The sequence below is a fragment of the Callithrix jacchus genome, chromosome 10, assembly GCF_049354715.1.
Source record: "Callithrix jacchus isolate 240 chromosome 10, calJac240_pri, whole genome shotgun sequence".
NCBI lineage: Eukaryota > Metazoa > Chordata > Mammalia > Primates > Cebidae > Callithrix > Callithrix jacchus.
Genome location: NC_133511.1, coordinates 119,956,753 through 119,984,718, shown reverse-complemented (window position 1 = coordinate 119,984,718; position 27,966 = coordinate 119,956,753). Strand labels below are relative to the sequence as shown.

The 27,966-nt window shown below is 49.8% G+C and overlaps 3 protein-coding genes and 1 pseudogene across 11 annotated transcripts; 3 read left to right on the top strand and 1 right to left on the bottom strand.

Moving 5' to 3' along the window:
* Positions 1 to 352: 352 nt before the first annotated feature.
* On the bottom strand, positions 353 to 1,871 carry GNG3 (G protein subunit gamma 3). 2 transcript variants are annotated; one of them, XM_002755434.6, is made up of 4 exons: positions 1,620 to 1,871; positions 1,314 to 1,395; positions 1,142 to 1,241; positions 353 to 869 (listed from the first exon to the last, which is right to left on the bottom strand). In XM_002755434.6, the coding sequence occupies exons 3-4, from the start codon at positions 1,238 to 1,240 to the stop codon at positions 741 to 743; spliced, it is 228 nt and encodes a 75-aa protein (XP_002755480.1). In that variant the 5' UTR covers position 1,241; positions 1,314 to 1,395; positions 1,620 to 1,871; the 3' UTR covers positions 353 to 740. The 2 variants fall into 2 exon arrangements, with proteins under 2 accessions (XP_002755480.1, XP_054097476.1); XM_054241501.2 differs by lacking the exon at positions 1,314 to 1,395.
* A 126-nt stretch (positions 1,872 to 1,997) lies between these two features.
* BSCL2 (BSCL2 lipid droplet biogenesis associated, seipin) lies at positions 1,998 to 18,163 on the top strand. Of its 8 annotated transcripts, none has more exons than XM_035262998.3 (11): positions 1,998 to 2,442; positions 3,919 to 4,235; positions 7,033 to 7,114; positions 14,095 to 14,238; positions 15,975 to 16,109; positions 16,292 to 16,389; positions 17,060 to 17,201; positions 17,329 to 17,395; positions 17,573 to 17,659; positions 17,753 to 17,833; positions 17,924 to 18,163. In XM_035262998.3, exons 1-11 carry the CDS (start codon positions 2,356 to 2,358, stop codon positions 18,070 to 18,072), a joined length of 1,389 nt encoding a protein of 462 aa, XP_035118889.2. In that variant the 5' UTR covers positions 1,998 to 2,355; the 3' UTR covers positions 18,073 to 18,163. The 8 variants fall into 8 exon arrangements, with proteins under 8 accessions (XP_035118889.2, XP_035118888.2, XP_035118896.2 ...); XM_035262997.3 differs by having other exon boundaries at positions 17,329 to 17,401; XM_035263001.2 differs by lacking the exon at positions 1,998 to 2,442 and adding an exon at positions 3,235 to 3,289.
* Positions 18,164 to 18,899: 736 nt separating this feature from the next.
* LRRN4CL (LRRN4 C-terminal like) lies at positions 18,900 to 20,699 on the top strand. The gene is made up of 2 exons (XM_017978207.4): positions 18,900 to 19,002; positions 19,837 to 20,699. Exon 2 carries the CDS (start codon positions 19,842 to 19,844, stop codon positions 20,556 to 20,558), a length of 717 nt encoding a protein of 238 aa, XP_017833696.2. The 5' UTR covers positions 18,900 to 19,002; positions 19,837 to 19,841; the 3' UTR covers positions 20,559 to 20,699.
* A 3,229-nt stretch (positions 20,700 to 23,928) lies between these two features.
* LOC118145652 (large ribosomal subunit protein uL11-like) lies at positions 23,929 to 25,149 on the top strand (annotated as a pseudogene).
* Positions 25,150 to 27,966: the final 2,817 nt, after the last annotated feature.

Below are 27,966 nucleotides of genomic sequence, written 5' to 3'. Positions count from 1 at the left end.
CCGGCTCCGGTCGCGGTAACTGAAGCCAAGCTTCGCCCCGTCCTCCTAAGCGTTCCTCTGCTGTGTCACTGCACTCCCGAATCCTCCCCTAACTCCACCCTCTTCGGTCTGTTTACCTTTTCACTTGGCTAAATTGCACGTTTGTGTGTTTGCTCTCCGCAACCTCTTGAGTGTCTGTTGTACTTAATTTCTCCACTGGGGACGCGCTCTCACCCTCCATCCCCTGACCCCGCCGATCTCCAATCCTTGACAAAGTCTAGCCTGCTTTGATTGGCCCTTTTCCCTGGGATATGGCAGATGTATTGCTTGACGATCCTCTCCCACAAAGAATGCTAACACAGGAGCTGTCCTCTGAGGCTCTGGATGACTTTATTCTTAAAATGGCTTTACCCTCCCAGTAGCTCCAGGTGAGGCAGAGAGCAAGCACCTGGCCAATCCCTCTCTCCACTGTCTGAGCGGGTCACCAAGGGAAGCGGGCAGGTTGCTGGCAGAGTCTGATGGGGCCCTGCTGTGGGTGGGGCAAAGGGTGCCTCATGTCTCTGGGGTCCTTGGGGTCGGCCACAAGGCGGAGGAAATTGGGTCAACAGATAGGTGAGGGCGGGCCTTGTGCTTCAGATAACCTCACATAGTCAGGCAAGGGTTAAGGATGGGATGCAGGGAGCCTCAGGGGCTCACAATTACAGACTAAGGAAGGGCCCCGGAGAGGGAAAAGTGAGGAGTTGTGAGAAGGACAGGGCAGCTCAGAGGAGAGCACAGAAGAACTTCTTCTCCCGGAAGGGATTCTCTGAAGTGGGCACAGGGGTGATGAGGGGATCCTCACAGGCGTGGGCATCACAGTAAGTCATCAGGTCTGCTGCTGCCTTGGACACCTGGGACACAGCCAGGGGGGGTATTGTTAGCCAGGACCTCTGAAGGGGACTGCAGACTCCCTCCCCAAATGAGTTCTCTTTTGCCCTCTCCAGGACTCCTCAGGACTGTCTTTTCCCTCATCCCCCATAGATGCCTGGGACAGCTCTCCTTGCAGAGCCCCAGACTCCTCCCCTGACCCCAGGGAGTGAAGGAAAGAAGGCATCAGAGCTTTGGGAACCTGCAGCACAGCACGGCCTGGCCAACTAATGGAGCCAGCCAGGGTCCCACCCACCTTTATCCGGCACAAGCTGGCTTCAATCTTAAGCTGTTCCACCATCTTGCGTGCTTGCCCAATACTCATAGTGCTGTTCACTGGAGTCTCACCTTTCATCCTGGAAAAAAGAGGGACCTCTCAGAGCACAGTCTCACCTGGAGGCCCTTCTCCAAGCTCACTCTATACCAACCTTTATAAGGCTGTGGTCGTGCCCCAATATTTTGTTTCCCTCTTCTCTCCTCCTCCTCCTCCTCCAGTGGACTGCCTCATCCCTGTATTCCTCATGAAAAAAATAGGGTGGGATGAGGTGTTCCCCAAACTCATGGCCTGGACCATAGATCATTAAGCCTTACACAAATGATGTAAGGCTTTTCAGCCCTACAGGCCACCTGTGTTCCAGCTCTGAAGACCTCAATCACCTTGATGAGGAGGCTACATCACCCCTATCTGCCCCAGTGAGCCCCAACAGGAGAAAAATAGGCTGTTCCCTACTCACCTGAAGCCACGAGCGGCAGTAGCAGCCCTGGGTGTAAGGTCAGTGGAGGGCACCAAAACCTTCTGCCTGAGATGGGTGCCCCACCCTGTAGGTAGTTGCAGCTGAAAAAATCTGATGCAGAAGCAGTGACTTATAGGGAAGGAGGCCACTGGAGAGGGTCAGGCCAGAGGTCCGTCGAGGGCTGGTCTCAGTTTCTGCAGCTCAAGCACTGCCTGGATGGCTGGTACCTGAAGGATGAAGGATGCTAGAAGGAGCTGCTCAGATGCTGGAGCATACCAACTGCCTGGCCAGTGGGGGAGCCTAGCTGCCTGCAACCCCTGCGCACACCCCCACTGTTGCTGGTTCACCGCCTGCCCCTCCCCCATTGCAGGCATCCTTAGTCTGGGCTAGAGCACTCCCCAATAGAGCTGAGGCCAAGGCTGACTACCCCTCTCAAATGGGGTGGTCTGGGCCTATGACAGCCCCTGCAGTGGAGTCTGTACTGGCTGCGGGGGACCCTGCTCATTTGAAAATCTGACATCAACTGGGCTGTCGCCCCCTTCTTCTCTTCCTCCCTCCTCTACCCTGACACAGCACTTAGCACCTCAATCTTCGTTTCTCTCCCAGGGACCCTCCATTTTCCATATCCAGGAAAATGTGATGCGCCACAGGTATCGGCGTTTGGATCGCCACTTTGTTCTAGCCACAAGTGACTCAGTGGAAGATCCAGAGGCAGCAGAGGCTCATCGTCAGGAAGATGTCTACAGAAAAGGTAGACCAAAGGGAGGAAGCTGGGGAAAAAGAGGCGTGCGGAGACCAGATCAAAGGACGGGACAAAGAGGAGGTAGGGGGCCTTGTGGGGACAGTCAGCAGAAATATATTGGAAATAAGATGGGCTGGCGTGGAATGGAGGGATTGGTTTGAAGAATTTCATTCATTTTCAATAGATTATCTCCCACGCCTGCAGCAGTTTGCAAAGATGTACACAACACTGGCCTTGCCATCTGAAGGGCTTTATCTGGGGTGATTAGACGTCTACAAAATAGAAGATACCACCTGCCAAGAGCTAGTCTAGATAATGTGCCGAGGGCGGGGGGTGACTGAGGGAGAGTGCCTCCAGTTAGGGTCAGAGGAAGTCCACAAAACGCAGAGCTGAAATGCTACCACGCTGGGAACAGGGACTAACCTGCCTGCGCAACGCAAGAGGCCCAGGTTGCCGCAGACTGCAACATGTTCTAGGCGAATGCCCCCACCTTAGATGCCTACAGGTCCTAGGGGCTGTGGGCGATAAAAAGCGCCAACTGGATGCCAGGCTCACTTGCCCTCTTCAGGGGTGAAATGGCCGGTGGTGAAGGTGTGCACGGAGGACCGTGAATGAGATTTCGAGGGAGGGCCGAGCGGATGCTGCAGTCAGCGCATGCTGGGGCATATTTTGGGGTCTGCAGGGAAGCAGGCGGCTTTCCCCTTTGGTTACGGTAACCGGAGAGAAACCTGTCGCAGAGAGGGCCAGTGGCGAGCGCCGGGAGACCTGAGCCGCGCAACCCGGGAAGGCTCCGCCCTGCCGCGCTGGGCCCCGCCCTGGGCCGAAGCCCCACCTCCAAGGGCTACAAAAGCGGCCGGCGGAGAGGGGTGGGACTTCCCCGGGAGCCGGAAGGCCAGTCTCTTGGTTTCCCTGGCAGCGCGGGAGGCTGGTGAGTCGGTCGCCCTGTGGCAGCCGGCGGGCTGGTTTCCATGGTTGCACGGTTAGATAGGGGCTCTGGGCGCCTTGCCCACCCCCGAGCCGGAGGGGGCTGGCGGGGAGCGGCGGTTGGCTGCTGGGCGCTCCTTCTGGCTTGGGGCGCAGCCTTATCTGGGAGCGAGCTCAGCTCGTGGCGGAGAGGAGAAACTCGGGAAGCAATTGTGGCGACTCTCAGGCTACTGGCTTCGGGTCTGGCCGTGCGAATGTAGGCAACTCGCACATTCTCTCCGTGCAGCTGCCTAGCAGTATGGATTCAGTATCACCGTGTGTGTAAAGCGCTTTGTAAGAATTGTAAGGTGCTCGTACTTTATTTATTATATAGCTGTGAATAAGTATCAAGGTGGTTTGTCCCAAAATCAGGTGGCTGGAGAAGGAGTTTCACTGGGGGCGAAGGGAACACGGTGGAGGAAAGGGAAGGGATAGTTGGCTGAGTAGCACAATCATTAGGAGAAAGGCCATATATATGAAACAATAACTTTGCTATCCTGCTATGTCTCATTCCTCAAAATCACTCCAGTAGGGTTTTGTGTCACCACCTCCCTGGGGAAAGGAGTCACTCTTTTCTCCCTTCTCTCTTTCCAGGAACCGCCAGCTGCCTCATCCCATGGCCAGGGTTGTCGTCCGGGTGGCAGAGCAGTTAGGAACGCAAGGCCTGACCCTGGGGCCAGACACCCTGTTCTCCCGGCCATGGTCAACGACCCTCCAGTACCTGCCTTACTGTGGGCCCAGGAGGTGGGCGAAGTCTTGGCAGGGCGTGCCCGCAGGCTGCTTCTTCAGTTTGGGGTGATCTTCTGCACCATCCTCCTCTTGCTCTGGGTGTCTGTCTTTCTCTATGGCTCCTTCTACTATTCTTACATGCCGACGGTCAGCCACCTCAGCCCGGTGCATTTCTACTACAGGTGAGAGGGGCCTTCTATGAAAATAGAGGAATCCTATGGGAATTGCTGTAGGGCCCTTAGAACTCATTCAGTTCAATCCCCTCATTTACAGATAAGGAAATTGGAGCCAGGTGTGCTTACAGGACTTTCACAGCCCAAAGCTGGATTTGGGCTGCCAGGGATAGGGTTCTAATTCTACCTCTGGTTACTGTATTCCGGTTAAAAATACAAGAAAAGGGGGACAAAATCCACTTCTGTCATTATGAAGATCAATTCTTTTTGGTTGGATCACCTCTCTCTCAGGGCCAATGTAGAATTTTGAGCCAACTCAATCCCTTAGTTCAGAACCAACCTGGCTTTCAGTAGAGGAGATATTAGGAAAGCAGCCGTTTTCCTTTCACATTACTGCCTCCCACCCCCTGAAAGTCTGCTGCACAACAGAGATTATGGAAACACAGATGAGTAGGTGCATAAAGTTGCCTCCCAGAGAGTCCTATGTCTTGACTGGCCCCTTAGTTCCTTCCCATTTCACAAACCCTGCCAAGTGCCAAATTCTCTCTGCTTTTTTTTCTGAGATGAAGTCTTGCTTTATTTTTTTTTTGAGACGGAGTTTCGCTGTTGTTACCCAGACTGGAGTGCAATGGCACGATTTCGGCTCACCGCAACCTCCGCCTCCTCCTGGGTTCAAGCAATTCTCCTGCCTCAGCCTCCCGAGTACCTGGGACTACAGGCGCGCACCACCATGTCCAGCTAATTTTTGTATTTTTAGTAGAGACAGGGTTTCACCTTGTTGACCAGGATGGTCTCAATCTCTTGACCTCATGATCCACCCGCCTCGGCCTCCCAAAATGCTGGGATTATAGGCCTGAGCCACCGCGCACGGCTGAGTCTTGCTTTATTGCCCAGGCTGGAGTGCAGTGGCACAGTCTCTGCTCACTGCAACCTCCTCCTCCTGGGTTCAAATGATTCTCATGCCTCAGCCTCCCAAGTAGCTGGGATTACAAGCATGTGCCACCATACCTAATTTTTCTATTTTTAGTAGAGATGGGGTTTCACCATGTTTGCCAGGCTGGTCTCGAATTCCTGAACACAGGTGATCCACCTGCCTCGACCTCCCAAAGTGCTGGGGTTACAGGTGTGAGCCACCATGCCCTGCCACTAAGTTCTCTCTTTTCTTTCTTTCTTTTTTTTTTTTTTTTTTGGAGACAAGAGTCTTACACTGTTGCCTGGGCTGGAGTGTAGTGGCACAGTCTTGGCTCACTGCAACCTCTGCCTTCTGGGTTCAAGCAATTCTCCTACCTCAGCCTCTCAAGTAACTGGGATTATAGGTGCCCACCACCATGCCTGGCTAATTATTTTTGTATTTTTAGTAGAGATGGAGGTTTCACTCCTTTACCAAGGCTGGTCTTGAATTCCTGACCTTGTGATTTGCCCGCCTTGGCCTCCCAAAGTTCTGGGATTACAGGCGTGAGCCACCATGCCCAGCCTAGTTCTTTCTTTTTTTTTTTTTCTTGGATTCACAGCTGAACTCTCTTCTTAACAGTGGTTGTAAGACCTATCAATAGATGCAGGAAAGGGCGTTATAAGCGATGGTTTAAAGTCATTTCTTTTTCCCCTTAAGTTCCTGGTCCAGAGCTATAGTTTCTAAAGTAGAGCTTCTTAAACTCTTAGGAGATGGATCTTACAGCCCTTCCTGCTATAAAAACGTATATACATGCCCAGGCATATCCCGCACCCAAACCCCTACATGCAAATTTGCCTACAATTGAAGGAGTTTATGAGCCTCTTAACGACCATTATGGATCCTGTTGGAGGCGTTTTCTCGAATTAGGACCCAGACCAGAGCTACCAAATCAGAATCTCTTGGGTTGGGACCCTGGAATTTACCTTTTTTTTTTTTTTCTTTTGAGACGGAGTCTCACTCTGTTACCCAGGTGGCTGGAGTGCAATAGCGTGATCTTGGCTCATAGCAGCCTCCACCTCCTGAGTTCCAGCAATTCTCCTACCTCAGCCTCCTGAGTAGTTGGGACTACAGGCATGCGCCACTACACCCAGCTAAGTATTTTTAGTAGAGATGGGGTTTCGCCATGTTGGTCAGGCTGGTCTTGAACTCCTGACCTCATGATCCACCTGTCTCGGCCTCCCAAAGTGCTGGGATTACAGGTGTGAGCCACGGCACCTAGTCAGAATTTACATTTTTTGTTTGTTTGAGTTGGAGTTTTGCTCTTGTTGCCCAGGCTGGAGTACAATGGCATGATCTCAGCTCACCATAACCTCCGCCTCCTGGGTTCAAGCAGTTCTCCTGCCTCAGCCTCCTGAGTAGCTGGGATTGCAGGCATGTGCCACCATGCCCGGCTAATTGTGTATTTTTCGTAGAGATGGGGTTTCTCCATGTTGGCCAGGCTGGTCTTGAACACCTGACCTCAGGTGATCCGCCTGCCTCAGCCTCCCAAAGTGCTGGGATTACAGGCGTGAAGCCACCATGCCTGGCCCTGGAATTTACATTTTCTTCAAGCTCCTTAAATAAGTCTTTAAATAACACTAAAGTGTGAAACTACTTAGCTAAGTATCTATAGATTCCCAGCTAAGAACACCTGCTCTAATGAGAGAACATACATTGAAATCGCAGGAATTGACTGACATAATCATTCCGATATCTTGAATCTCCTGGCCACATTTGTTCTCCATCTTTGTAACAGAAGGGTGCCTGTTCTGAGAGAAGGGAGGAGGGTAGGAGGGAGCCCTGTGGGGCCAAGAAGGTGTATGGACAGACTAGTAAGACTAACTTAGCAGAGTATCCTCCTCCATTCTCATTTAGGACTGACTGTGATTCCTCCAGCACCTCACTCTGCTCCTTCCCTGTTGCCAATGTCTCACTGATTAAGGGTGGTCGTGATCGGGTGAGTACGGGAACTAGAGAGAGGTTTCATTAGAGCTTTGATGGCTTGAAATAGGAAAACTTGAGAAAGGCCTGGAGAGCAGGAAGTGAGGAATAAGAGACTAAGAGAAAGGTTCTGAAGGAAAAGAGGGTTGATGATAAATTAAAATGAATTGTGTGTATTGATTGAGCTTTCTGCATTGGATGTTAGAAATGTTCTTTCTCAATAGACAGTCCCTGACTTATGATAATTCAGCTTAATAATTCAGCTTTACAGTGATGCAAAAATGACACACATTCAGTAGATACTATAAGTACCTGTACTACCATTCTGTTTTTCACTTTTTTTTTTTTTTTGAGACGGAGTCTTGCTCTGTTGCCAGGCTGGAGTGCAGTTGCGCAATCTCAGCTCGCTGCTACCTCTGCCTGAGTTCAAGCAATTCTCCTGCCTCAGCCTCCGAAGTAGCTGGGACTACAGGTGTGCATCACCATGCCAAGCTAATTATATTTTTAGTAGAGAGAGGGTTTCACCATGTTGGCCAAGATGGTCTCGAACTCCTAACCTCGTGATCCATCCGCCTCTGCCTCCCAAAGTGCTGGGATTACAGTGTGAGTCACCGTGCCTAGCCTGTTTTTCACTTTTACTACAGTACTCATTAAATCACATGAGATATTCACTACTTTATTATAAAATAGGCCTTGTGTTAGATAATTTTACCCAACAATAGTTAGGCTAACATAAGTGTATAAGTGTTCTGAGCATGTTTAAGATAGGCTAGGCTAAGTAAGCTATGATGTTCTTAGGTTAGGTGTATTAAATGCATTTTTGGGTTATGATAGTTTCAACTTATATGGGTTTATCAGGATGTAACCCTACAGTAAATTGAGGACTGTCTGTATCAGGTGAGGTATGATCTCTTTCAGGTAGGTCAATCTACTACATGAAGTGAGCAATGTTTTAGACCTAAATGAACAAATCAGCTATTACATTGGAATAAGATGGCATCCACCCAAGAATTTTGAAAGCATATATGTAAAATGATGAAACTATTGATAAATATGTGCATCCTGTCATTACAAAGGGTACTGTGCCACAGGCCTGGCCAGATGCCAGTGTGACTTCAACAAACCTGGGAAACCTGAGAAATGCACATGGGGACTGGGCTGTCTATAGTAGGCAAGCTAGAGGAGGCTCTGATAAAGGATAGGATCCGTGAACACTTAAAAAAGACCTTGGAAGATCAACATTTTTTCTGATTTTCTGATTACTGAAGTGTTTTGAGTTGTCAGTCGGCAACGTAATTACAAGTAGTCAGTGGTGAAACTTGCTAAGAATTTATAAATCATTTGAAGTTATTTTTCTTTTTTTTTTTTGAGACAGTCTCACTCTGTCGCTGGGGCTGGAGTACAGTGGTGCAATCTCGGCTCACTGCAAGCTCCACCTCCTGGATTCAAGTGATTCTCCCACCTCAGCCTCCAGAGTAGCTGGGCTTACAGGTGCCTGCTACCATGCCTGGCTAATTTTTGTATATTTAGTAGAGGCAGGATTTCACCATGTTGGTCAGGCTGGTCTTAAACTTCTGACCTCAGGTGATCTGCCCACCCTGACCTCCCAAAGTGCTGGGATTACAGGTGTGAGGCACTGTTCCTGGCATCAAGTTATTTTTCAAAAGTGAAACGGGAGGAAACTGATCTAACAATGGAATGTTACACCTCTGAATGGAGGAATATAGAGTCTGGGGTTCTGTTTTGCCTTATTTTATTTATTTATTTTCGGTGCCGTGACTCAGACATAAACCTATTTTATTTTATTTTACTTTTTGAGACAGGGTCTTGCCCTTGGCTGGACTTCGTTGCCCAGCCTGAAATACAGTGATGGGATCATGGCTCACTGCAGCCTTGACCTCCCAGGCTCAAGCAATCCTCCCAAGTAGCTGGGACTACAGCTGTGTGCCACCATGCCCAGCTGATTTTTTTTTTTTTTTTTTTTAATTTTTAGTAGAGACGGGGTCTAGCTATGTTGCCTGGCCTGGTCTTAAACCACTGGGCGGAGGTTGCAGTGAGCTCAAGTGGTCCTCCCGACTCAGCCTCCCAAAGTGTTAGGATTATAGCCAGGGGTGATGGCTCACACCTGTAATCCCAGCATTTTGGGAGGCTGAGGAGGCAGGTGGATCACCCAAGGTCAGGCGTTCGAGACCAGCCTGGCCAACAGGGTCAAACCCTGTCTCTACTACAAATACAAAAATTAGCCAGGTGTGGTGGCACACACCTATTGTCTCAAGGCTGAGGCACTAGAATTGCTTGAACCCGGGAGGTGGAGGTTGCAATGAGCCGAGATTGCTCCACCGCACTCCATCCTGGGCGACAGAGCAAGACTCCATCTCAAAAAAAAAAGAAAAGAAAATATAGGGTCTTGCTGTGTTGCCCAGGCTGGTCTCAAACTCCTGGATTCAGGCAGTCCTCCCACCTGGGCCTTCTAAACTGCTAGGATTACAGGTGTAAGCCACCACAGCTGGCTTAGAATATTCTATAAAGACATTTATTCAGTTTGCTTCTATGGTTAAAAAATAATAAATGACTTGGCTGAGTGCAGTGGCTCACGCCTGTAATCCCAGCACTTTGGGAGACTATTGCAGGCAGATCACGAGATCAGGAGTTCGAGACCAGCCTGACCAACATAGTGAAACCCCATTCTACTAAAAATACAAAAATTAGCTGGGCTTGGTAGCATGTGCCTGTAATCCCAGCTACTGAGGAGGCTGAAGCAGGAGAATCGCTTGAACCCAGGAGATGGAGGTTGCAGTGAGGTGAGATTGCACCACTGCACTCCAGACTGGGCAATAGAACGAGACTCTGTCTCAAAAAATACTAATAATAAATGACTTTATTGAGAAGAAATGAGAAAAAAAGCCACAGTACCTGGAATGATGCATACATTGTATGGCCCATTGCAGAGATCATGATGGGGATGCAGGGAGCCAAGGGAGGGAGACTGAAACGATCAGGTGTGAGGCTGTCACATGAGGAAGGGAGGGAAAAAAAGGATGAGAGCAGATCCAGCCCATGTCCCTGATAATTAGAAGAGGTTGAACATTTTGTTTGTTGACAATGATTATATTTAAATGAATTAATGAATCAATCTGTCCACTATGTGTAATGCCTTGCTAGAAGCAGATGTAGTCACTGCCGTCAATCAGCTCACAGGATTGGTAGAAAACTATACATTGCGTGTGTTTGCATGCATTTAAGTAGTAAACTATAAGATGCAGATTCTGGCTGGGCGCAGTTTCTCATGCCTACAATCCCAGTGCTTTGGGAGGCCAAGGTGAGTCAGGAGTTTGAGGCCAGCCTGACCAATATGGTGAAACCCTGTCTCTACTAAAAATACAAAAATTAGCTGGACATGGTGTTGTGCACCTGTAGTCCCAGCTACTTGGGAGGCTGAGGCAGAAGAATTGCTTGAACCCAGGAGGCGGAGGTTTCAGTGAGCTGAGATTGCTCCACTGCATTCCAGCCTGGCACCTGGGGACTGGGCGAGACTCGGTCTCAAAAAAAAAAAAAAAAAAAAAAACCCGATTCTGCATTCCAGAAGAATTTGTGAAGAGTTAGATCAGTGTCATCTGGGATAGTCTGAGACAATGGAGATGGGAAGTTCAAAGCAGCTCTTTTAAGGAAGGGTGACTATTACATGGGAATGTTCGAGAAGGGGAAGAATCTGCCCATCAAGCAGACAAATGTGAAGAAAGGCATGGATTCATTCACCAGGTTTTAGTATTAAATTCTGTGGATCCCCTTGGAGATGACCTATGACTTTTTTTTTTGAGACAGAGTTTCACTCTTGTCACCCAGGCTGGAGTGCAACGGCGTGATCTTGGCTCACCGCAACCTCTGACTCCCAGGTTCAAGCAATTCTCCTGCCTCAGCCTCCCAAGTAGCTGGGATTATAGGCATGTGCCATCATGCCTAGCTAATTTTTGGTATTTTTAGTAGAGACAGGGATTCATCATGTTGGTCAGGCTGGTCTCGAACTCTTGACCTCGTGATCTGCCCACCTCGGCCTCCCAAAGTGCTGGGATTACAGGCATGAGCCACAGCACCCAGCTTTTTTTTTTTTTGAGTTGGGGTCTCACTCTTGTCACTCATGCTGGAGTGCAGTGGTCCAATCATAGCTCATTGTAGCCTCAAACTCCTGAGCTCAAAGGATCCTCCTGCCTCAGCCTCCTCAGTAGTTGGAACTGCAGGCATGCACCACCTGGCTAAGAGAACTACCTGTTTTAATGTTTCAGCAAATTTGGGCCAAGGGCAGTGGCTCACACCTATAATCCCAGCATTTTGAGAGGACAAGGCAGGCAGCATTGCTTGAGCCCAGGAGTACAAGACCAGTTTGGGCAACATAGTGAGACCCCATCTCTAAAAAAAAAAAAAATTAGCTCGATATTGTGGTGCATGCCTATAGTCCCAGCTACTCAGGAGGCTGAGGCAGAAAGATCAGTTGAGCCCAGGAGGTTGAGGCTGCAGTGAGCTGTGATTGCACCACTGCACTTCAGCCTGGGTGACAGAGCAAGACCCTGTCTCAAAAAACAAAAAACGAATTAATAGACTGAGAGAGTGGCCAGGGGGAAGAATTAATAGGCTGAGCAACAAAAAAAAAATTTTTTTGTCTCCTCCAAAAAGACAAAATTTAGTTGGATGTGGTTGCATGTGCCTATACCCTCTATAGTCCCAGGAACTTGTAGTGTAAGGCAGGAGGACAGATTGAGCCCAGAAGTTCCAGGCACAGTGAGCCATAATCGCGCCACTGCACTCCAGTCTACGTGACAGAGTAAGACTTTGTCTTCAAAAAAAAAAAGAGAGGGAGGTGGGGAGGGATAGCCTGGGGAGAAATGCCAAATGTGGGTGAAGGGGAGAAGAAAAGCAAAGCACACTGCCATGTGTGTACCTACGCAACTGTCTTGCATGCTCTGCTCATGTACCCCAAAACCTAAAATCCAATAAAAAATTAAAAAAAAAAAAAAAAAGAGTTTATGAAGCAACTGGCTTAATCATCTGCCCTCTACAGGGGGTAGGACCCTCATTGAATCCATTTTCTTCAACAGATAGTTCTTTTTTTGTTTTTTGAGACAGACTCTTGCTCTGTTGCCCAGGCTGGAGTGCAATGGCACGATCTCTGCTTACTGCAACCTCCGCCTCCTGGGTTCAAGGAATTCTCCTGTCTCAGCCTCTTGAGTAGCTGGGACTATGAGTGCTTGAAACTGGAAGGCAGAGATTGTAGTCAGTGAGCCAGGTTCAATTGATTCTTCTGCTTCAGCCTCCCGAGTAGCTGGGACTACAGGCGTGCGCCACCATGCCCAGGTAATTTTTGTATTTTTTAGTAGAGACGGGGTTTCACCATATTGACCAGGATGGTCTCGATCTCTTGATCTCGTGATCCACCCGTCTCGGCCTCCCAAAGTGCTGGGATGATAGGCATGAGCCACTGCGCCCGGCCTAATTTTTGTACTTTTAGTAGAGACGGAGTTTCATCATATTGGCCAGGATGGTCTCAATCTCTTAACCTCATGATCCACCCGCCTTGGCCTCCCAAAGTACTGGGATTATAGGCATGAGTCACTGCGCCAGGCCAACTTTTTTTTTTTTTAACCCATTCCCTCTTTGATTAAAAACAAAGGGGGCTGGGTGCGGTGGCTCACGCCTGTAATCCCAGCACTTTGGGAGGCCGAGGCGGGTGGATCACAAGGTCAAGAGATCGAGACCATCCTGGTCAACATGGTGAAACCCCATCTCTACTAAAAATACAAAAATTAGCTTGGCATGGTGGCGCATGCCTGTAGTCCCAGCTACTCGGGAGGCTGAGGCAGGAGAATTGCTTGAACCCAGAAGGCGGAGGTTGCGGTGAGCCGAGATTGTGCCATTGCACTCTAGTCTGGGTAACAACAGTGAAACTCCATCTCAAAAAATAAATAAATAAAATAAAAACAAAGGTTTTACTCTCACCCCTGTGATTTTTGTATACTACTGTGTGAGGGCCCTGTTGCTAGATAAGAATCAATAAAGTGGTTAGAAGAATACAGAAACGGGCCGGGAGTGGTGGCTCATCCCTGTAATCCCAGCACTTTGGGATGCCAAGGCGGGTGGATTACCTGAGGTCCACAGTTCAAAACCAGCCTGGTCAACATGGTGAAACCCTGTCTCTACTAAATATATAAAAATTAGCGGGGCGTGGTGGTGGGTGCCTGTAATCTCAGCTACTCGGGAAGCCGAGGCAGGATCATTGCTTGAACCCAGGATGGGGAGATTGCAGTGAGCCGAGATTGAGCTACTGCCCTCAAACCTGGGTGACAGAGTGAAACTCCAACTCAAAAAAGAAAAAAAAGAATATAGAAATAGGAAAAACTCTTTCAGAAAGGAAGAAAGAAAAAAAAGAAGGAAAATCTAGGGCATGTTTGTTTGGTGGCAAATCTTTAACCTCTTGAGGGTAGTCCCTGTGAAGAAGCCTTCCCACTGTGAGTCTTGGGGTGCTACCAACAGAGCTAAGATAAGGGACCTAGAATGACATAAAGATGATCTGGAGTGAGGATGGCTATGCCAGAGCTGGCTGGGGAGACTGAGCAGTCAGCGCTTGATTAATTAATAATGTAATAGAGGGCAGGTTGGGCCCTGGGGACAGCCTCACCGGCACATAGGCCACAGTCACAGATGGCCCAGTTGGCAACGTGATGGTTCACTTTTGGAAAAGAAATGTGACACAGCCTTTCTGGGATCGGGGTAGCCAGTCTAATTCAGGAGAGCCAACAGGGTATGAAGACCTGGACGTGGGAGCCTCCAGCCACCAGAAGGGGGCAGCACCTTATTGAAATGAGAGACTGAAAGGTCCTTTAGGCTACCCAAGAAGGTTTTGGCAGAGTATATGGGAGTGTTGGGGGTCTGGGAGGGAGGTGGAATAGGGATGATACATTTTCAACAAAATTTTTCTTTTAAATAAATGGGGGCTACCTTGGGCAGGTGCTGATGTACGGACAGCCGTATCGTGTTACCTTAGAGCTTGAGCTGCCAGAGTCCCCTGTGAATCAAGATTTGGGCATGTTCTTGGTCACCATTTCCTGCTACACCAGAGGTGGCCGAATCATCTCCACCTCTTCGCGTTCGGTAAGTGTTTGTGAGAAGGTATGGAGGAAGGGGCAGGATCAGAATGGGTAGGGGTCTGGGTGTGGTGGCTCATGCCTATAATCCCAGCAGTCTGGGAGGCCAGGGCAGGCAGATCGCTTGAGCCTAGGAATGCAGGACCAGCCTGGGAAACATGGGGAAAGCCATTTCTAGAAAAGAAATTATTTTACTTAGCCGGGCATGGTGGCACAGGCCTGTAGTCCCAGCTACTCTAGAGGCTGAGGTGGGAGAATTGCTTGAACCTGGGAAGTTGAATCTGCAATGAGCCAAGATCGAGCCACTGTTCTCCACCCTGGGCAACAGAGCAAGACTGTCTCAAAAAAAAAAAAAAATGTCTGGGTAGGGAATCAGGAGAATTCACCCTTGGCTCTGAGGTCACAGACACATCAAGATAAAGAAAGGAATCAGGCTGGGCATGGTGGCTCACGCCTGTAATCCCAGCACTTTGGGAGGCTGAGGCAGGTGGATCATGAGGTCAGGAGATTGAGACCATCCTGGCCAACATGGCAAAACCCTGTCTCTACTAAAACTACAAAAATTAGCTGGGCATGGTGGCACATGCCTGTGATCCCAGATACTTAGGAGGCTGAGGCAGGAGAATCACTTGAACCAGAGAGTTGGTGGTTTCAGTGAGCCAAGATCGTGCCACTGCACTCCAGCCTAGGCGACAGAAGAATACTCCATCTCAAAAAAAAAAAAGAGGACTCAGCTTAACCAAATCAGAAACATTTGCCAAACATCCCAGCCATCTCATGAGCATGCCCAGCTTTGGGGTGAAGTGTGAAGAGTAGAGCTGCTCTCAAAAACAGGCTTTAGAGCCAGACATACATGGGCTTGTGTCCTCATTCAGAAACAAGCTAGCTGTGGGTCACCTGACTTAAATTCTTGGACATTAGGTATTATAAAATGGGTATAATAGTAACTGCCTTTTAACAAGACTAGTTTGGATTCAGTGGAGACATGTAAAATTCCTATTAGCACATAGTGGGTGTTTCATGTTTTTTTGTTTTTGAGACAGAGATCTCGCTCTTTCACCCAGGCTAGAGTGCAGTGGCGCCATCTCAACTCACTGCAACCTCCACCTCCTGGGTTTAAGAGATTCTCCTGCCTCAGCCTCCTGAGTAGCTGGGACTATAGGCACCCACCACCAAACCCAGCTAATTTTTGTATATTTAGTAGAGGTTGGGTTTCACCATGTTGGCCAGGATGGTCTTGAACTTCTGACCTCAAATGATCCAACCATGTCGGCCTCCCCAAATGCTGTAATGACAGGTATGAGCCACCGTGCCCAGCCTCATAAATGTTCAGACTTCATTCTTACATGACTTTGCAATAGAACCTCATCATGAAGCAAATTCCTGATGTCTACATTGGGGGGGAAGCTTCAGATGGTACGCTGGGACTTAGACCCCTTACTGGATTACAGAACTACTTGGTGGGAAAGGCAGATCAGAGACAGTGCTGAGCTTAAGCTAGGAAGGTTTCTTGGAAGGAGGAGCCTTTGCTTTAGAATAGAGTGTGGTTGGATAGGGACAAAGGTAATCAAGCAATTGGAATGGTTGGGTGAAAACTGAGGGGTAGGGAAGTGAAGGTGAGGGAGCCGGGGACCTGAGCAAGAAGCAGCCTTTGGAGACTGCTCTGGGGTGGTTGAGGGGTAGGTAGGGTCATGGGGACCTCGAGCACCTGTCCCCAGCCTCTCCTTTTCCCACCTCTGGCAGGTGATGCTGCATTACCGCTCAGACCTGCTCCAGATGCTGGACACGCTGGTCTTCTCTAGCCTCCTGCTCTTTGGCTTTGCAGAGCAGAAGCAGATGCTGGAGGTGGAGCTCTATGCGGACTATAGAGAGAACTCGGTGAGTGAGGTGAACGATGACTAGGAGACAGCCCCTCCCCACTAGCCCAGGATTCTACCTGAGGAGCTCCCAGGCTCAGTAAGGAGGCACCACACCCCTGGAAGTGGGCCTCAGATGGGGTGGTTAAGAGTGCCAGTGGCAGGGCCCTGGCCTGACGCCACCCTCATCCCACCCGCTTACAGTATGTGCCGACCACTGGAGCGATCATTGAGATCCACAGCAAGCGGATCCAGCTGTACGGAGCTTACCTCCGCATCCATGCACACTTCACTGGGCTCAGGTGAGAGGCCACTGGAGTGGACCTTGGGCAACTCTCACGGGGGTTGACCTTCCACCAAGAGGGTCCCAAGCAGAGGTAATGGGTTTACAGAGTCTGGTTTCACAAAGGCCAGAGGTTCTCAATGCTGGCTGCCCATTAGCCTGTCAGCTCCCTGGGGAACTATTTTAAAACACCCTTGGACACCTCCTAGACTAACTGAACCAGAATTTTTAAGGGTCATGTCTAGGCATCGGAATTTTTCATTTGTTTTTTGCCCCTGCCCTCCCCACTCTTCCGTCTGCCCTGTCCTCCACTCAGACATTGAGGGCTGAGGGCTCCACCTAAGTGAGCAGAATTTTTTAAAGCACCCCGAGGAGTGCTGATGGGCTGACAGAGTTGAGAGCTACTGTCTTGAACTGCTGTCTCAGCAAGAGTTGGGGTGACTCTTGAGAGACAACCAACATTGAGGCTGTGGCCTGTGGCCCCACCACAGGAGACTTCCCAAGGTCCTTGGTCTTTGTCAGAACCTGATACAGCACGTTCTGGGAACTGTGTGGGTGGGAGGCAGGGGCGGCAGAGCCGGCTGCAGCCAAACCCACTTGAATTGCCCTAGAAATTATTTCTGGGAAATGAGAAGGCTGGTCTTCTCTGGTAACCGCTGCTCCCCTCCTGTCCCCACTTCCTACCTCAGATACTTGCTGTACAACTTCCCGATGACTTGCGCCTTCATAGGTGTCGCCAGCAACTTCACCTTCCTCAGCGTCATCGTGCTCTTCAGCTACATGCAGTGGGTGTGGGGGGGCATCTGGCCCCGACACCGCTTGTCTTTGCAGGTCGAAAAGGGCATCTCCACTTGATGATCTTTGTGGGTGGTCAGGGGTGTGTGGGGTTAGGGCATGAGGACCCTGGTTGTTGGTGAGGGAAGTTAGTCCCAGCTGCTCAGTGGTTTTTCCTCCATAGGTTAACATCCGCAGAAGAGACAGTTCCCGGAAGGAAGTCCAGCAAAGGATCTCTGCTCATCAGCCCGGTAAAGGTGTGGGCTGGGGAGCTGTTGAGGTGGGCTGGGTCAGAGGTAGTCCCTGCTTCATCCAGTATGAGGCTTAGGGTATCACAGACTGAGACAAGGGTCAAAGGCGAGGGGGTGAGGTTGGCACTGCCATTCGGGCACAGCCACCCTATCCTAACCTGTCCTCTCCCACTTCAGGCACAGGGCCTGAAGGCCAGGAGGAGTCAACTCCGCAATCAGATGTTACGGAGGATGGTGAGAGCCCTGAAGATCCCTCAGGGACAGGTATGGCACAGTGCCACCCTCTCTTCTTCCTCACTCCTTGGCTCTTTCCTTCAGTGTCTGGGTCTGACCCCTGCGTTCCCCTTTTGGCTGCAGAGGGTCAGCTGTCTGAGGAGGAGAAACCAGATCAGCAGCCCCTGAGTGCAGAAGAGGAGCTAGAGCCTGAGGCCAGTGATGGTGAGGGGCATCCTCCAGCGGGACCTGGGTGGGACCCCCGGTTAATCTAATACCCCATTTGGGATTTTGTTTTTCCCTTTCCTGGCCCAGGTTCAGGCTCCTGGGAAGATGCAGCTCTGCTGACTGAGGCCAACCTGCCTGCTCCTGCTCCTGCTTCTGCCCCTGCCCCAGAGACTCTGGGCAGCTCTGAACCCTCTGGGGGTGCTCTCCGCCAGCGCCCCACCTGCTCTAGTTCCTAAAGAAAAGGGCAGACTCCTCACATTCCAGCACTTTCCCACCTGACCCCTCTCCCCTAATTTTTCCTTCAATAAACTATTTTGTGTCAGCTTCTTCCTTGACTCTGAAATAGATTCAGGGCCATTTGAAAACCCTGTGTCCCCAGGCATCTCTGTCTGCCATTGGAGGAGGTCTTCTTGTCAAGGGCTACTCATGGGGGAGGCTTCCAGACCTGGGCTATTTTAAGCACAGATGTTTCCATTCATAAGCCTAGGAAGTCCAAGGAGGGAGAAGCTATCCTGGCCCCTAGCAGTCTTCCCACTCCATGCATGTGACTCTCATCTCCCCCAGGGGAGGGGGTGGTGTAGGGCAGGTCTGGATAGCTGGGAGACATCATTCTAGCCCCCTCTACACCCCTCCCTTCCTCCCTTTCTCTGTCCACTGGGAGGCAGAAGACAGGAAATGACTGCCATGCATCTGGTATGATTTTTACCAAAACAGCATTTTGCAGCTCAGCCCCATGCTGTTCCCAGCTGTTTTCCTCTGGTACCAGCCAGGTGGCCGCCTCCTATGTTCCCCTCCCCATCCCTTCACATGACTTCGGCCTTCAGCTTCTAAGCTCCTGGCTGCTTTCCACATTCCGCTCGCCTTCCAGAACCCAGGCATCCTGGTCTCCAGCTGAAACCGTTGCATGTGGCTTTCCCCATCCCTGGCCCCGTGACTCAGTCCCTCTGAAGGGAGCAGCCCTCTTTTTTGGCAATCACCAGGAGGTAGGGAAGGAGGAGGGAAGCTAGGTCGTTACATCACAGTCAAAGGTTATAAAAGCTTCCAGCCAAACAGCATTGAAGTTGAAGATACAACCTGACAGCACAGCCTCAGATCCTGGGGATCCCTCAGCCCAGCACCACAGACATTGGGTGATAGATTCCTGCTGCATCAAGGCCTACTCACTGGTGAGGAGCTGCTCTGGGCCACAGAGGAGGAGGCGGGCAGGCAGGGGCCAGGGCCCCTTGGACAGAATTTGCACAGATAGCAGGTGGGGAGGGAGGATTCTAGAGTTTTTTTTTTTTTTTTTTAAACAGCTGTGCTTAAAATGTTTCTCCCTTCTATCTCCTTTCTGGGTTTTTGCTTGTGTCACTGACAGATACTTGTTTCTGTTGAGGTCTCACTGTCACCCAGGCAGGAGTGCTGTGGGGTGATCATGGCTTACTGCAGCCTTGAACTCCTGGGCTCAACTGATTCTCCCGACTAGCTGACTACAGGCATGTGTACCATGCCTAGCTATTTAAAAAAATTTTTTTTTGTACAGACGGGGATTCACTGTGTTGCCCCAGCTGGTTTGGAATCCTGGCCTCAAGCATTCCTCTTGCCTGTACAGCTGCAAAGTGTTGGGATTACAGGCATTAGCCTAGGGGCCTGGGCCTGTTACTTGTTTTGCTTTGATCTTTTCTTTGGGTGGCAGCTAGGAAATATCCTACGGTTCTTCCCTGGGCTAAGTAAATCATTTCCTTCCCTCTCTCCCAGTACTTTATTAATTAACTGTTTCTAATACTTAACACATACTGATCATGCATCTGCCTCGTGTCGGATCATGTTTTATTTTTTGTCTGAAACCAAGCACATGGCCCGGCCTCAAGTTGGTTGACAAATGTGCATGTCTACCTCTTTCCAATCTCTTTCCTCTTCTGGTCCCCAGTTGCATTTTCCTGTCCCCAGAGATTGTGTCCAGGCAGGGGGCATGGCACACTTTCGGGCTGAACAGGCTTTATCCACCGCTTCCCTTCCAGTCTCCATGCTGGGCCCTCCCTGCCTTCTGTGGTTCCTGGTCGTGACCTTCCTGGTTCCCAGAGGTCAGCCCTTGACCCCTCAAGACTTTGAAGAGGAGGAGGAAGATGAGACTGAGACGGCGTGGCCGCCTTTGTCAGCCGCACCCTGCGACTACGACCACTGCCGACACCTGCAGGTGCCCTGCAAGGAGCTACAGAGGGCCGGGCCGGCGGCCTGCCTGTGCCCAGGACTCTCCAGCCCTGCCCAGCCGCCCGACCCGCCGCGCATGGGAGAAGTGCGCATTGTGGCCGAGGAGGGCCGCGCAGTGGTCCACTGGTGTGCCCCCTCCTCCCCGGTCCTCCTCTACTGGCTGCTGCTCTGGGACGGCAGCGAGGCTGCTCAGAAGGGACCCCCGCTGAATGCTACGGTCCGCAGAGCCGAACTGAAGGGGCTGAAGCCTGGGGGCGTGTATGTCATTTGTGTGGTAGCCGCTAACGAGGCCGGGGCAAGCCCCGTGCCAGAGGCTGGAGGAGAGGGCCGCAAAGTGGCTGACATCCGCCCCTTTGGGCCGTGCAGCCGCCTCGTGGTGCCGCCCAACCCCCACACCCTGGTCCACGCGGCCATTGGGGTGGGCATGGCCCTGGCCCTGGTGAGCTGTGCCGCCCTGGTGTGGCATTTCTGCCTGCGCGATCGCTGGGGCTGCCCGCGCCGAGCCACCGCCCGAGCCTCAGGGGCGCTCTGAAAGGGGCCTGAGGGCATCTCGGGCACAGCCAGCCCCACTTGGGGCGCTCAGCCCGGCCCCCCCGGAGAAGACGGGGACCCTGCTGCCACCAGGGCAGGCTGGACGGCGAGCTGGGAGGCAGCGCCAGGGCCACAGCGGAGTCTTGGTTCTCTGGGCTGAGCGCTTGTTTAGGTAGCGGGCTTGGCGCTTTGTTTCCTGACTGAGGTCTGGGAAGGAGTAGAAAGAGTCCCCACATTTTTTTTTAAAGGACCAGATAGTAAATAATGTAGTCTTTGCAGTTTAAGAGGATAAAATCGAGGATACTATTATGTTGGGTACTTATATGACCTTTGTAACCATTTAAAAATGTATGAACCACCCGACATGAAAATGCAAACCTATAGTAGCAGCTACTCCGGAGGATGAAATGGGAGGATCTCTTGAGCCCAGATATCCAAGTCCAGGGCAACATGGCCAGACCCCTTCTTCTTCTTTCTTCTTCTTTTTTTTTTTTTTTTTGAGACAGAGTCTTGCCCTGTTGCCAGGCTGGAGTCAGTGGCTCGATGGATCTCAGCTCACTGCAACCTTTGCTCCCAGGTTCAAGCGACTCGCCTGTCTCATCCTCCCAAGTAGCTGGGATTATAGGCACACACCACCAGGCCCTGCTTTTTGTATTTTAGTAGAGACTAGGTTTCACAGTATTGGCCAGGCTGGTCTCGATCTCCTGACCTTGTGATCCACCCACCTCAGCCTCCCAAAGTGCTGGGATTACAGGCGTTAGCCACCGAGCCTGTTTTTTTTTTTTTTTTTTTTTTTTTTTAAGAGGGAGTCTTACTCTCTTGCCCAGGCTGGAGTGTGGTCTCGATCTCCTGACCTTGTGATCCACCCACCTCAGCCTCCCAAAGTGTTGGGATTACAGGCGTTAGCCACCGAGCCTGTTTTTTTTTTTTAAGAGGGAGTCTTACTCTGTTGCCCAGGCTGGAGTGTGGTCTCGATCTCCTGACCTTGTGATCCACCCACCTCAGCCTCCCAAAGTGCTGGGATTACAGGCGTTAGCCACCGAGCCTGTTTTTTTTTTTTTTTTTTTTTTTTTAAGAGGGAGTCTTACTCTCTTGCCCAGGCTGGAGTGTGGTCTCGATCTCCTGACCTTGTGATCCACCCACCTCAGCCTCCCAAAGTGCTGGGATTACAGGCGTTAGCCACCGAGCCTGTTTTTTTTTTTAAGAGGGAGTCTTACTCTGTTGCCCAGGCTGGAGTGTGGTCTCGATCTCCTGACCTTGTGATCCACCCACCTCAGCCTCCCAAAGTGCTGGGATTACAGGCGTTAGCCACCGAGCCTGTTTTTTTTTTTAAGAGGGAGTCTTACTCTGTTGCCCAGGCTGGAGTGTGGTCTCGATCTCCTGACCTTGTGATCCACCCACCTCAGCCTCCCAAAGTGCTGGGATTACAGGCGTTAGCCACCGAGCCTGTTTTTTTTTTTTAAGAGGGAGTCTTACTCTGTTGCCCAGGCTGGAGTGTGGTCTCGATCTCCTGACCTTGTGATCCACCCACCTCAGCCTCCCAAAGTGCTGGGATTACAGGCGTTAGCCACCGAGCCTGTTTTTTTTTTTAAGAGGGAGTCTTACTCTGTTGCCCAGGCTGGAGTGCAATGGCACCATCTTGGCTCTACAACCTCTACCTCCCGAGTTCAAACAATTCTGCCTCAGCCTCCTGAGTAGCTGGGATTACAGGTGCCCACTACCATGCTCAGCTAATTTTTTTTTTTTTTTTTTTTTGGTAGAGACAGGGTTTTACCATGTTGGTCAGGCTGGTCTCGAACTCTTGACCTCACGTGCTTCACCCACCTCAGCCTCCTAAAGTGCTGGAATTACAGGCATGAGCCACTGCACCCGGCCAGACCCCCTTCTTTAAAGATGTGAAAACCATTCTTAGTTCATGGGCCATACAAATCAGACCACTGGCTCCTTGGCTGTAGCTAGTTGACGTGGATCATACACCTTCTAAAGGGCTCTGTCACTGTGGGTGGCTTCAGTGGGATTTTGAGAATAAGTTTACATTCTTGTTAGGTAAAACAAAACAAAAACAATAATATCAAGGAATTTCTCCTCCCCTTTTCCCTCCATTTGTATTTATTGTATATCCACTTTAACAATATTAAAGGACCTTTAAAAGGAAGTCATTTTCATTATGATTCCATTCAATTCACTATCCACACACCTGTTTTTCAGAGTAGTATACATACTTTTGAATTTTTAAAAATTAAGTGAATGTAGAAAAGTCTGTTTTGTGTTACTACACAGTATAATCCTCACTTGTGTGGATATTATAACTTTTTTTTTGAGACAGAGTCTCACTCTGTCGCCTACGCTGGAGTGCAGTGGCACGTGATCTTAGCTCACTGCAACCTCCACCCCCTGAGGTTCAAGTGATTCTCCTGCCTCAGCCTCCTGAGTAGCTGGGATTACAGGTGCCTGCCACCATGCCCAGCTAATTTTTGTATTATTAGTAGAGATGGGGTTTCACCATCTTGGCTAGGCTGGTCTTGAACTCCTGACCTCGTGATCCACCCATCTCTGCCTCCCAAAGTGCTGGGATTACAGGTATGAGCCACCACGTCTGGCTGGATATTATAACTTTTTAAATAATATAGTATATATTTTATAGAGATGGGGGGGGTCTCACTATCTTGCCCACGCTGGTCTTGAACTCCTGGACTCAAGAGATTCACCCCCTACACCCCCGCCTCCAACTTCCCAAAGTATTGACATTACAGGTGTGAGCCACTGTGCTCAGTCCTACTAATATTACAACTCTTTTTTTAATTATGAAAGTAACACATTAGGCCAGGCACGGTGGCTTACACCTGTAATCCCAGCAGTTTGGGAGGCCGAGGCAGGTGGATCACCTGAGGTTAGGAGTTCAAGACCAGCCTGGCCAACATGGTGAAACCCTGTCTCTACTAAAATACAAAACTTAGCCCGACGTGATGGCAGCTACCTATAATCTCAGCTACTGAGGAAGCTGAGGTGGGAAAATCGCTTGAACCCAGGAGTTGGAGGTTGCAGTAAGCCAAGATTGCGCCACTGCACTCCAGCCTAGGGGACAGAGCAAGACTCCATCTCAAAAAATAAAAATAAAAATAAATTTTAAAAAAAGTAACATACAAATTTCAGTTAATACTGAATAATATGGTCCAGTGCAGCAGCTTATGACTGTATCCAACACTTTGGGAGGCTTAGACAGGACGATCGCTTGAGACCAGGAGTTCAAAACCAGCTTGGGCAAAATATCAAAACTTTAGCTCTACAAAAAATTTAAAAATCGCCTTTTGGCTCGGGGGAGGCCAAGGTGCAACTTTCTTTGGTCATCCGGAACCTGAGTTCATCCGACACCAGCCCCCTCCACCATGCTGCCGAAGTTCAACCCCAATTATATCAAAGTCGTATCCTGAAGGTGCATTGGGGGTGAAGTTGGTGCCTCTTATTCTCTGGCCCCCAAGATCGGCCCCCTGGGTCTGTCTCCAAAAAAGGTTGGTGATGACATTGCCAAGGCAATGGGAGCCTGGAAGGGCCTAAGGATTACAGTGAAGCTCACCATTCAGAACAGACAGGTCCAGATTGAGGTGGTGCCTTCTGCCTCTGCCCCGATCATCAAAGCCCTCAAGGAACCACCAAGAGACCAAAAGAAACATAAAAACATTGCCATGCGCAGTGGCTCACGCCTGTAATCCCAGCACTTTGGGAGGCCAAGGCGGGTGGATCACAAGGTCAAGAGATCGAGACCATCCTGGTCAACAAGGTGAAAGAAACCCCATCTCTACTAAAAATACAAAAAATTAGCTTGGCGTGTGCCTGCAATCCCAGCTACTCAGGAGGCTGAGGCAGGAGAATTGCCTGAACCCAGGAGGCGGAGGTTGCGGTGAGCCGAGATCGTGCCATTGCACTCCAGCCTGGGTAACAAGAGCGAAACTCCATCTCAAAAAAAAAAAAAGAAAAAGCTTTAACAGAAAAAAACACAGTGGGAATATAACTTTTTTTTTTTGAGACAGAGTCTTGCAACCTCTGCCTCCCGGGTTCAAGCAATTCTCCTGCCTCAGCCTCCTGAGTAGCTGGGATTACAGGCACACGCCACCATGCCCAGCTAATTTTTTGTATTTTTAGTAGAGACGGGGTTTCACCATTGTTGGCCAAGATGTCTCAATCTTTTGATCTCGTGATCCACCCGCTTTAGCCTAGCCTCCCAAAGTGCTGAGATTACAGGTGTGAGCCACCGAGCCCGGCCGGTAATATCACTTTTGATGAGATCGTCAACATTGCTCAACAGATGCGGCACCGATCTATAGCCAGAGAACTCTCTGGAACCATTAAAGAAATCCAGGAGACTACCTAGTCTGTGGGCTGTAATGTTGGTGGCCACACCCTCATGACATCATAGATGACATCAACAGTGGTGCTGTGGAATGCCCAGCTACTTAGGAAGCAAACAGGAAAATATTTCAATAAAGGATCATTTGAGAACTGGTGGGAAAAAAAATTAAAAATCAGGCTGGGCACAGTGGCTCATGCCTGTAATCCTAGCACGTTGGGAGGTTGAGGCAGGAGGATCACCTGAAGTCGGGAGGTCGAGATAAGCCTGACCAACATGGAGAAACCTCGTCTCTACTAAAAATACAAAATTAGTCAGGCATGGTGGCAATTACACATGCCTGTAATTCCAGCTACTCAGGAAGCTTAGGCAGGAGAATCGCTTGAACCGAGGAGGCAGAGGTTGTGGTGAGCCAAGATTTCACCATTGCACTCCAGCGTGGACAAGAAGAGCAAAACTCTGTCTCAAAAAAAAGGAGAAAAAAAAAAAAGGCTAGGTGCAGTGCCTCACACCTGTAATCCCAGCACTTTGGAAGGCCGAGATGGGCAGATAACTAGGTCAGGAGATCAAGATCATCCTGGCCAACATGGTGAAACCCCATCTCTATTTTTCTTTTATTTATTTATTTATCTATTTATTTTTTTAAAGATGGGGTTTCACCATGATGGCCAGGCTGATCTTGAACTCCTGACCTCAGGTGATCCACCCACCTCGGCCTCCCAAAGTGCTAGGATTACAGGCGTGAGCCACTGCACCCAGCCGATTTTTCACAAAAAAATCAGCCAGGTGTAGTGGTGCTTGTTGTTCTAGGTACTCAGGAGGCTGAGGCAGGAGAACTGCTTGAGCCCAGGAAATTGAGGCTGCAGTGAGCTGTGATTACTGCACTCCAGCCTGGGTGACTGAGCAAGACTTTGTCTTAAAAAGAGTAATAATTCAAAAATCATACTGAAGACTACAAAATGAAAGTTCTCCTCTTCAAGAGGTTATTATCCTCACCAGAGCAGATCTTTTTTTATGAGATGAAAATATTTCATTTTTCACTCACTGTTCACTTATGGACAATGTTCCATGTTTGTAAATCATAGCCTCCTTAGTTATGTTAAAGACTATGTAACACTTCACGGGAGGATGCTTCAGGGTTTTTTTTTTTCCCGCTTGTTTGTTTGTTTTGATACAGGATCATACTCTGTCACCTAGGCTGGAGTGCAGTAACAATCATAGCTCACTGCACCTTCGTCCTCTCAGCCTCAAGGAATCCTCCTGCTTTAGCTTCCCAGGTAGTTGGGACCACTATGCCCAGCTAATTTACTTATTTTTTAAATTTTTTTGATAGGGTCTCATTCTGTTGTCCAGGGTCTGGAATGCGGTGGCATGATTTTGGCTTGCTGCAACTTCTGCCTCTGGGCTCAAGACATCCTCCCACCTCAACCTCTCAGTGGCTTGTGCCACCCATGCCCAGCTAATTTTTATATATTTTTTGTACAGATAGGGTTTGGCCATGTTGCCCAGGCTGGTGTGGAACTCCTGGACTCAAGCAATCCACCTTCCTGGACTCCCAAAGTGCTGGGATTAGAGGTGTGAGCCACCATGCCTGGCCAGAAGGATGCTCCTTAACCAACAAGAATCATCACTCTTTGTTGGAATATTTGTCTCCAGTGTTTCCCGTGGGCATCCTTGTTTGCGTATTCTTGTGTTTGTGTATTCCTGTAGGGTACTTATATGGAATTAGATCAAAGAGGCAGTATTGTAAAATTTAATAATTTGCCAGGTGCAGTGGCTCACACCTGTAATCCCACAGCTTTGGGAGGCTGAGGTGGGTGGATGGCGAGGTCAGGAGTTTGAGACCAGCCTGGCCAACATGGTGACACCCCATCTCTAAAAAAAAAAGAAGGCCAGGCATGGTGGCTCATGCCTATAATCCCAGTATTTTGGGAGGCCAAGGCAGGTGGATCACCTGAGGTCAGGAGTTTGAGACCAGACTAACCAATAAGGTGAAACCCCATCTCTACTAAAAATACAAAAATTAACCAGGTGTGGTGGCAGACTCCTGTAGTCCCAGCTACTTGGGAGGCTGAGACAGGAGAATTGCTTAAATCCAGGAGGCAGAGTCTGCAGGAGCTGAGACTGGGCCACTGCACTCCAGCCTGGGCGACAAAGCGACACTCCATCTCAAAATATATATATATATATTTTATTACTGAACCTCTAGAATAAATTTAGAATACTACACTATCCTGGCTGGGTGTAGTGGCTTATACCTGTAATCCCAGGAGTTTGGGAGGCCAAGGTGGGCAGATCACTTGAGGTCAGGTGTTCAAGACCAGCCTGGCCAACATGGTGAAACTTCATTTCTACTAAAAATGCAAGAATTAAGGCTGGGCTCAGGGGCTCACGCCTATAATCCCAGCATTTTGGGAGGCCGAGGCGGGTGGATCACGAGGTCAAGAGATCGAGACCATCCTGGTCAACACAGTGAAACCCCTGTCTCTACTAAAAATACAAAAATTAGCTGGGCATGGTGGCGTGCGCCTGTAGCCCCAGCTACTCGGGAGGCTGAGGCAGGAGAATTGCTTGAACCCAGGAGGCGGAGGTTGTAGTGAGCTGAGATCGTGCCATTGCACTCCAGCCTGGGTAACAAGAGTGAAACTCCGTCTCAAAAAAAAAAAAAAGCAAAAATTAGCTGCATGTAGTGGTGGGCACCTGTAATCCCAGCTATTCGGGAGGCCTAGGCAGGAGAATCGCTTGAACCCGGGAGGCAGAGGTTGCAATGAGCCGAGATTGTGCCACTGCACTCCAGCTTGGGCAATGAGATTCCATCTTAAAAAATATATATGGTCAGACAAGGTGGCTCATGCCAGTAATCCCAGCACCTTTGGAGGCTGAGGCGGGCAGATCACCTGAGGTTGGGAGACCAGCCTGACCAACATGGAGAAACCTGTCTCTAGTAAAAATACAAAATTAGCCGGGTGTGGTGGTGCATGCCTGTAATCCCAGCTACTCAGGAGGCTAAGGCAGGAGAATCATTTGAACCCGGAAGCCAGAGGGTTCGGTGAGCTCAGATTGT

Coding starts and splice junctions, on each gene's coding strand:
- BSCL2 (XM_035262997.3), top strand. CDS start 2,356: ATGTCTACAGAAAAGGTAGACCAAAGGGAGGAAGCTGGGGAAAAAGAG. Junction 2,443..3,918: donor AAGGACGGGACAAAGAGGAG/GTAGGGGGCCTT, acceptor CTCTCTTTCCAG/GAACCGCCAGCTGCCTCATC. Junction 7,115..14,094: donor TTAAGGGTGGTCGTGATCGG/GTGAGTACGGGA, acceptor TACCTTGGGCAG/GTGCTGATGTACGGACAGCC.
- GNG3 (XM_002755434.6), bottom strand. CDS start 1,240: ATGAAAGGTGAGACTCCAGTGAACAGCACTATGAGTATTGGGCAAGCA. Junction 870..1,141: donor CCAGCTTGTGCCGGATAAAG/GTGGGTGGGACC, acceptor GCTGTGTCCCAG/GTGTCCAAGGCAGCAGCAGA.
- LRRN4CL (XM_017978207.4), top strand. CDS start 19,842: ATGCTGGGCCCTCCCTGCCTTCTGTGGTTCCTGGTCGTGACCTTCCTG.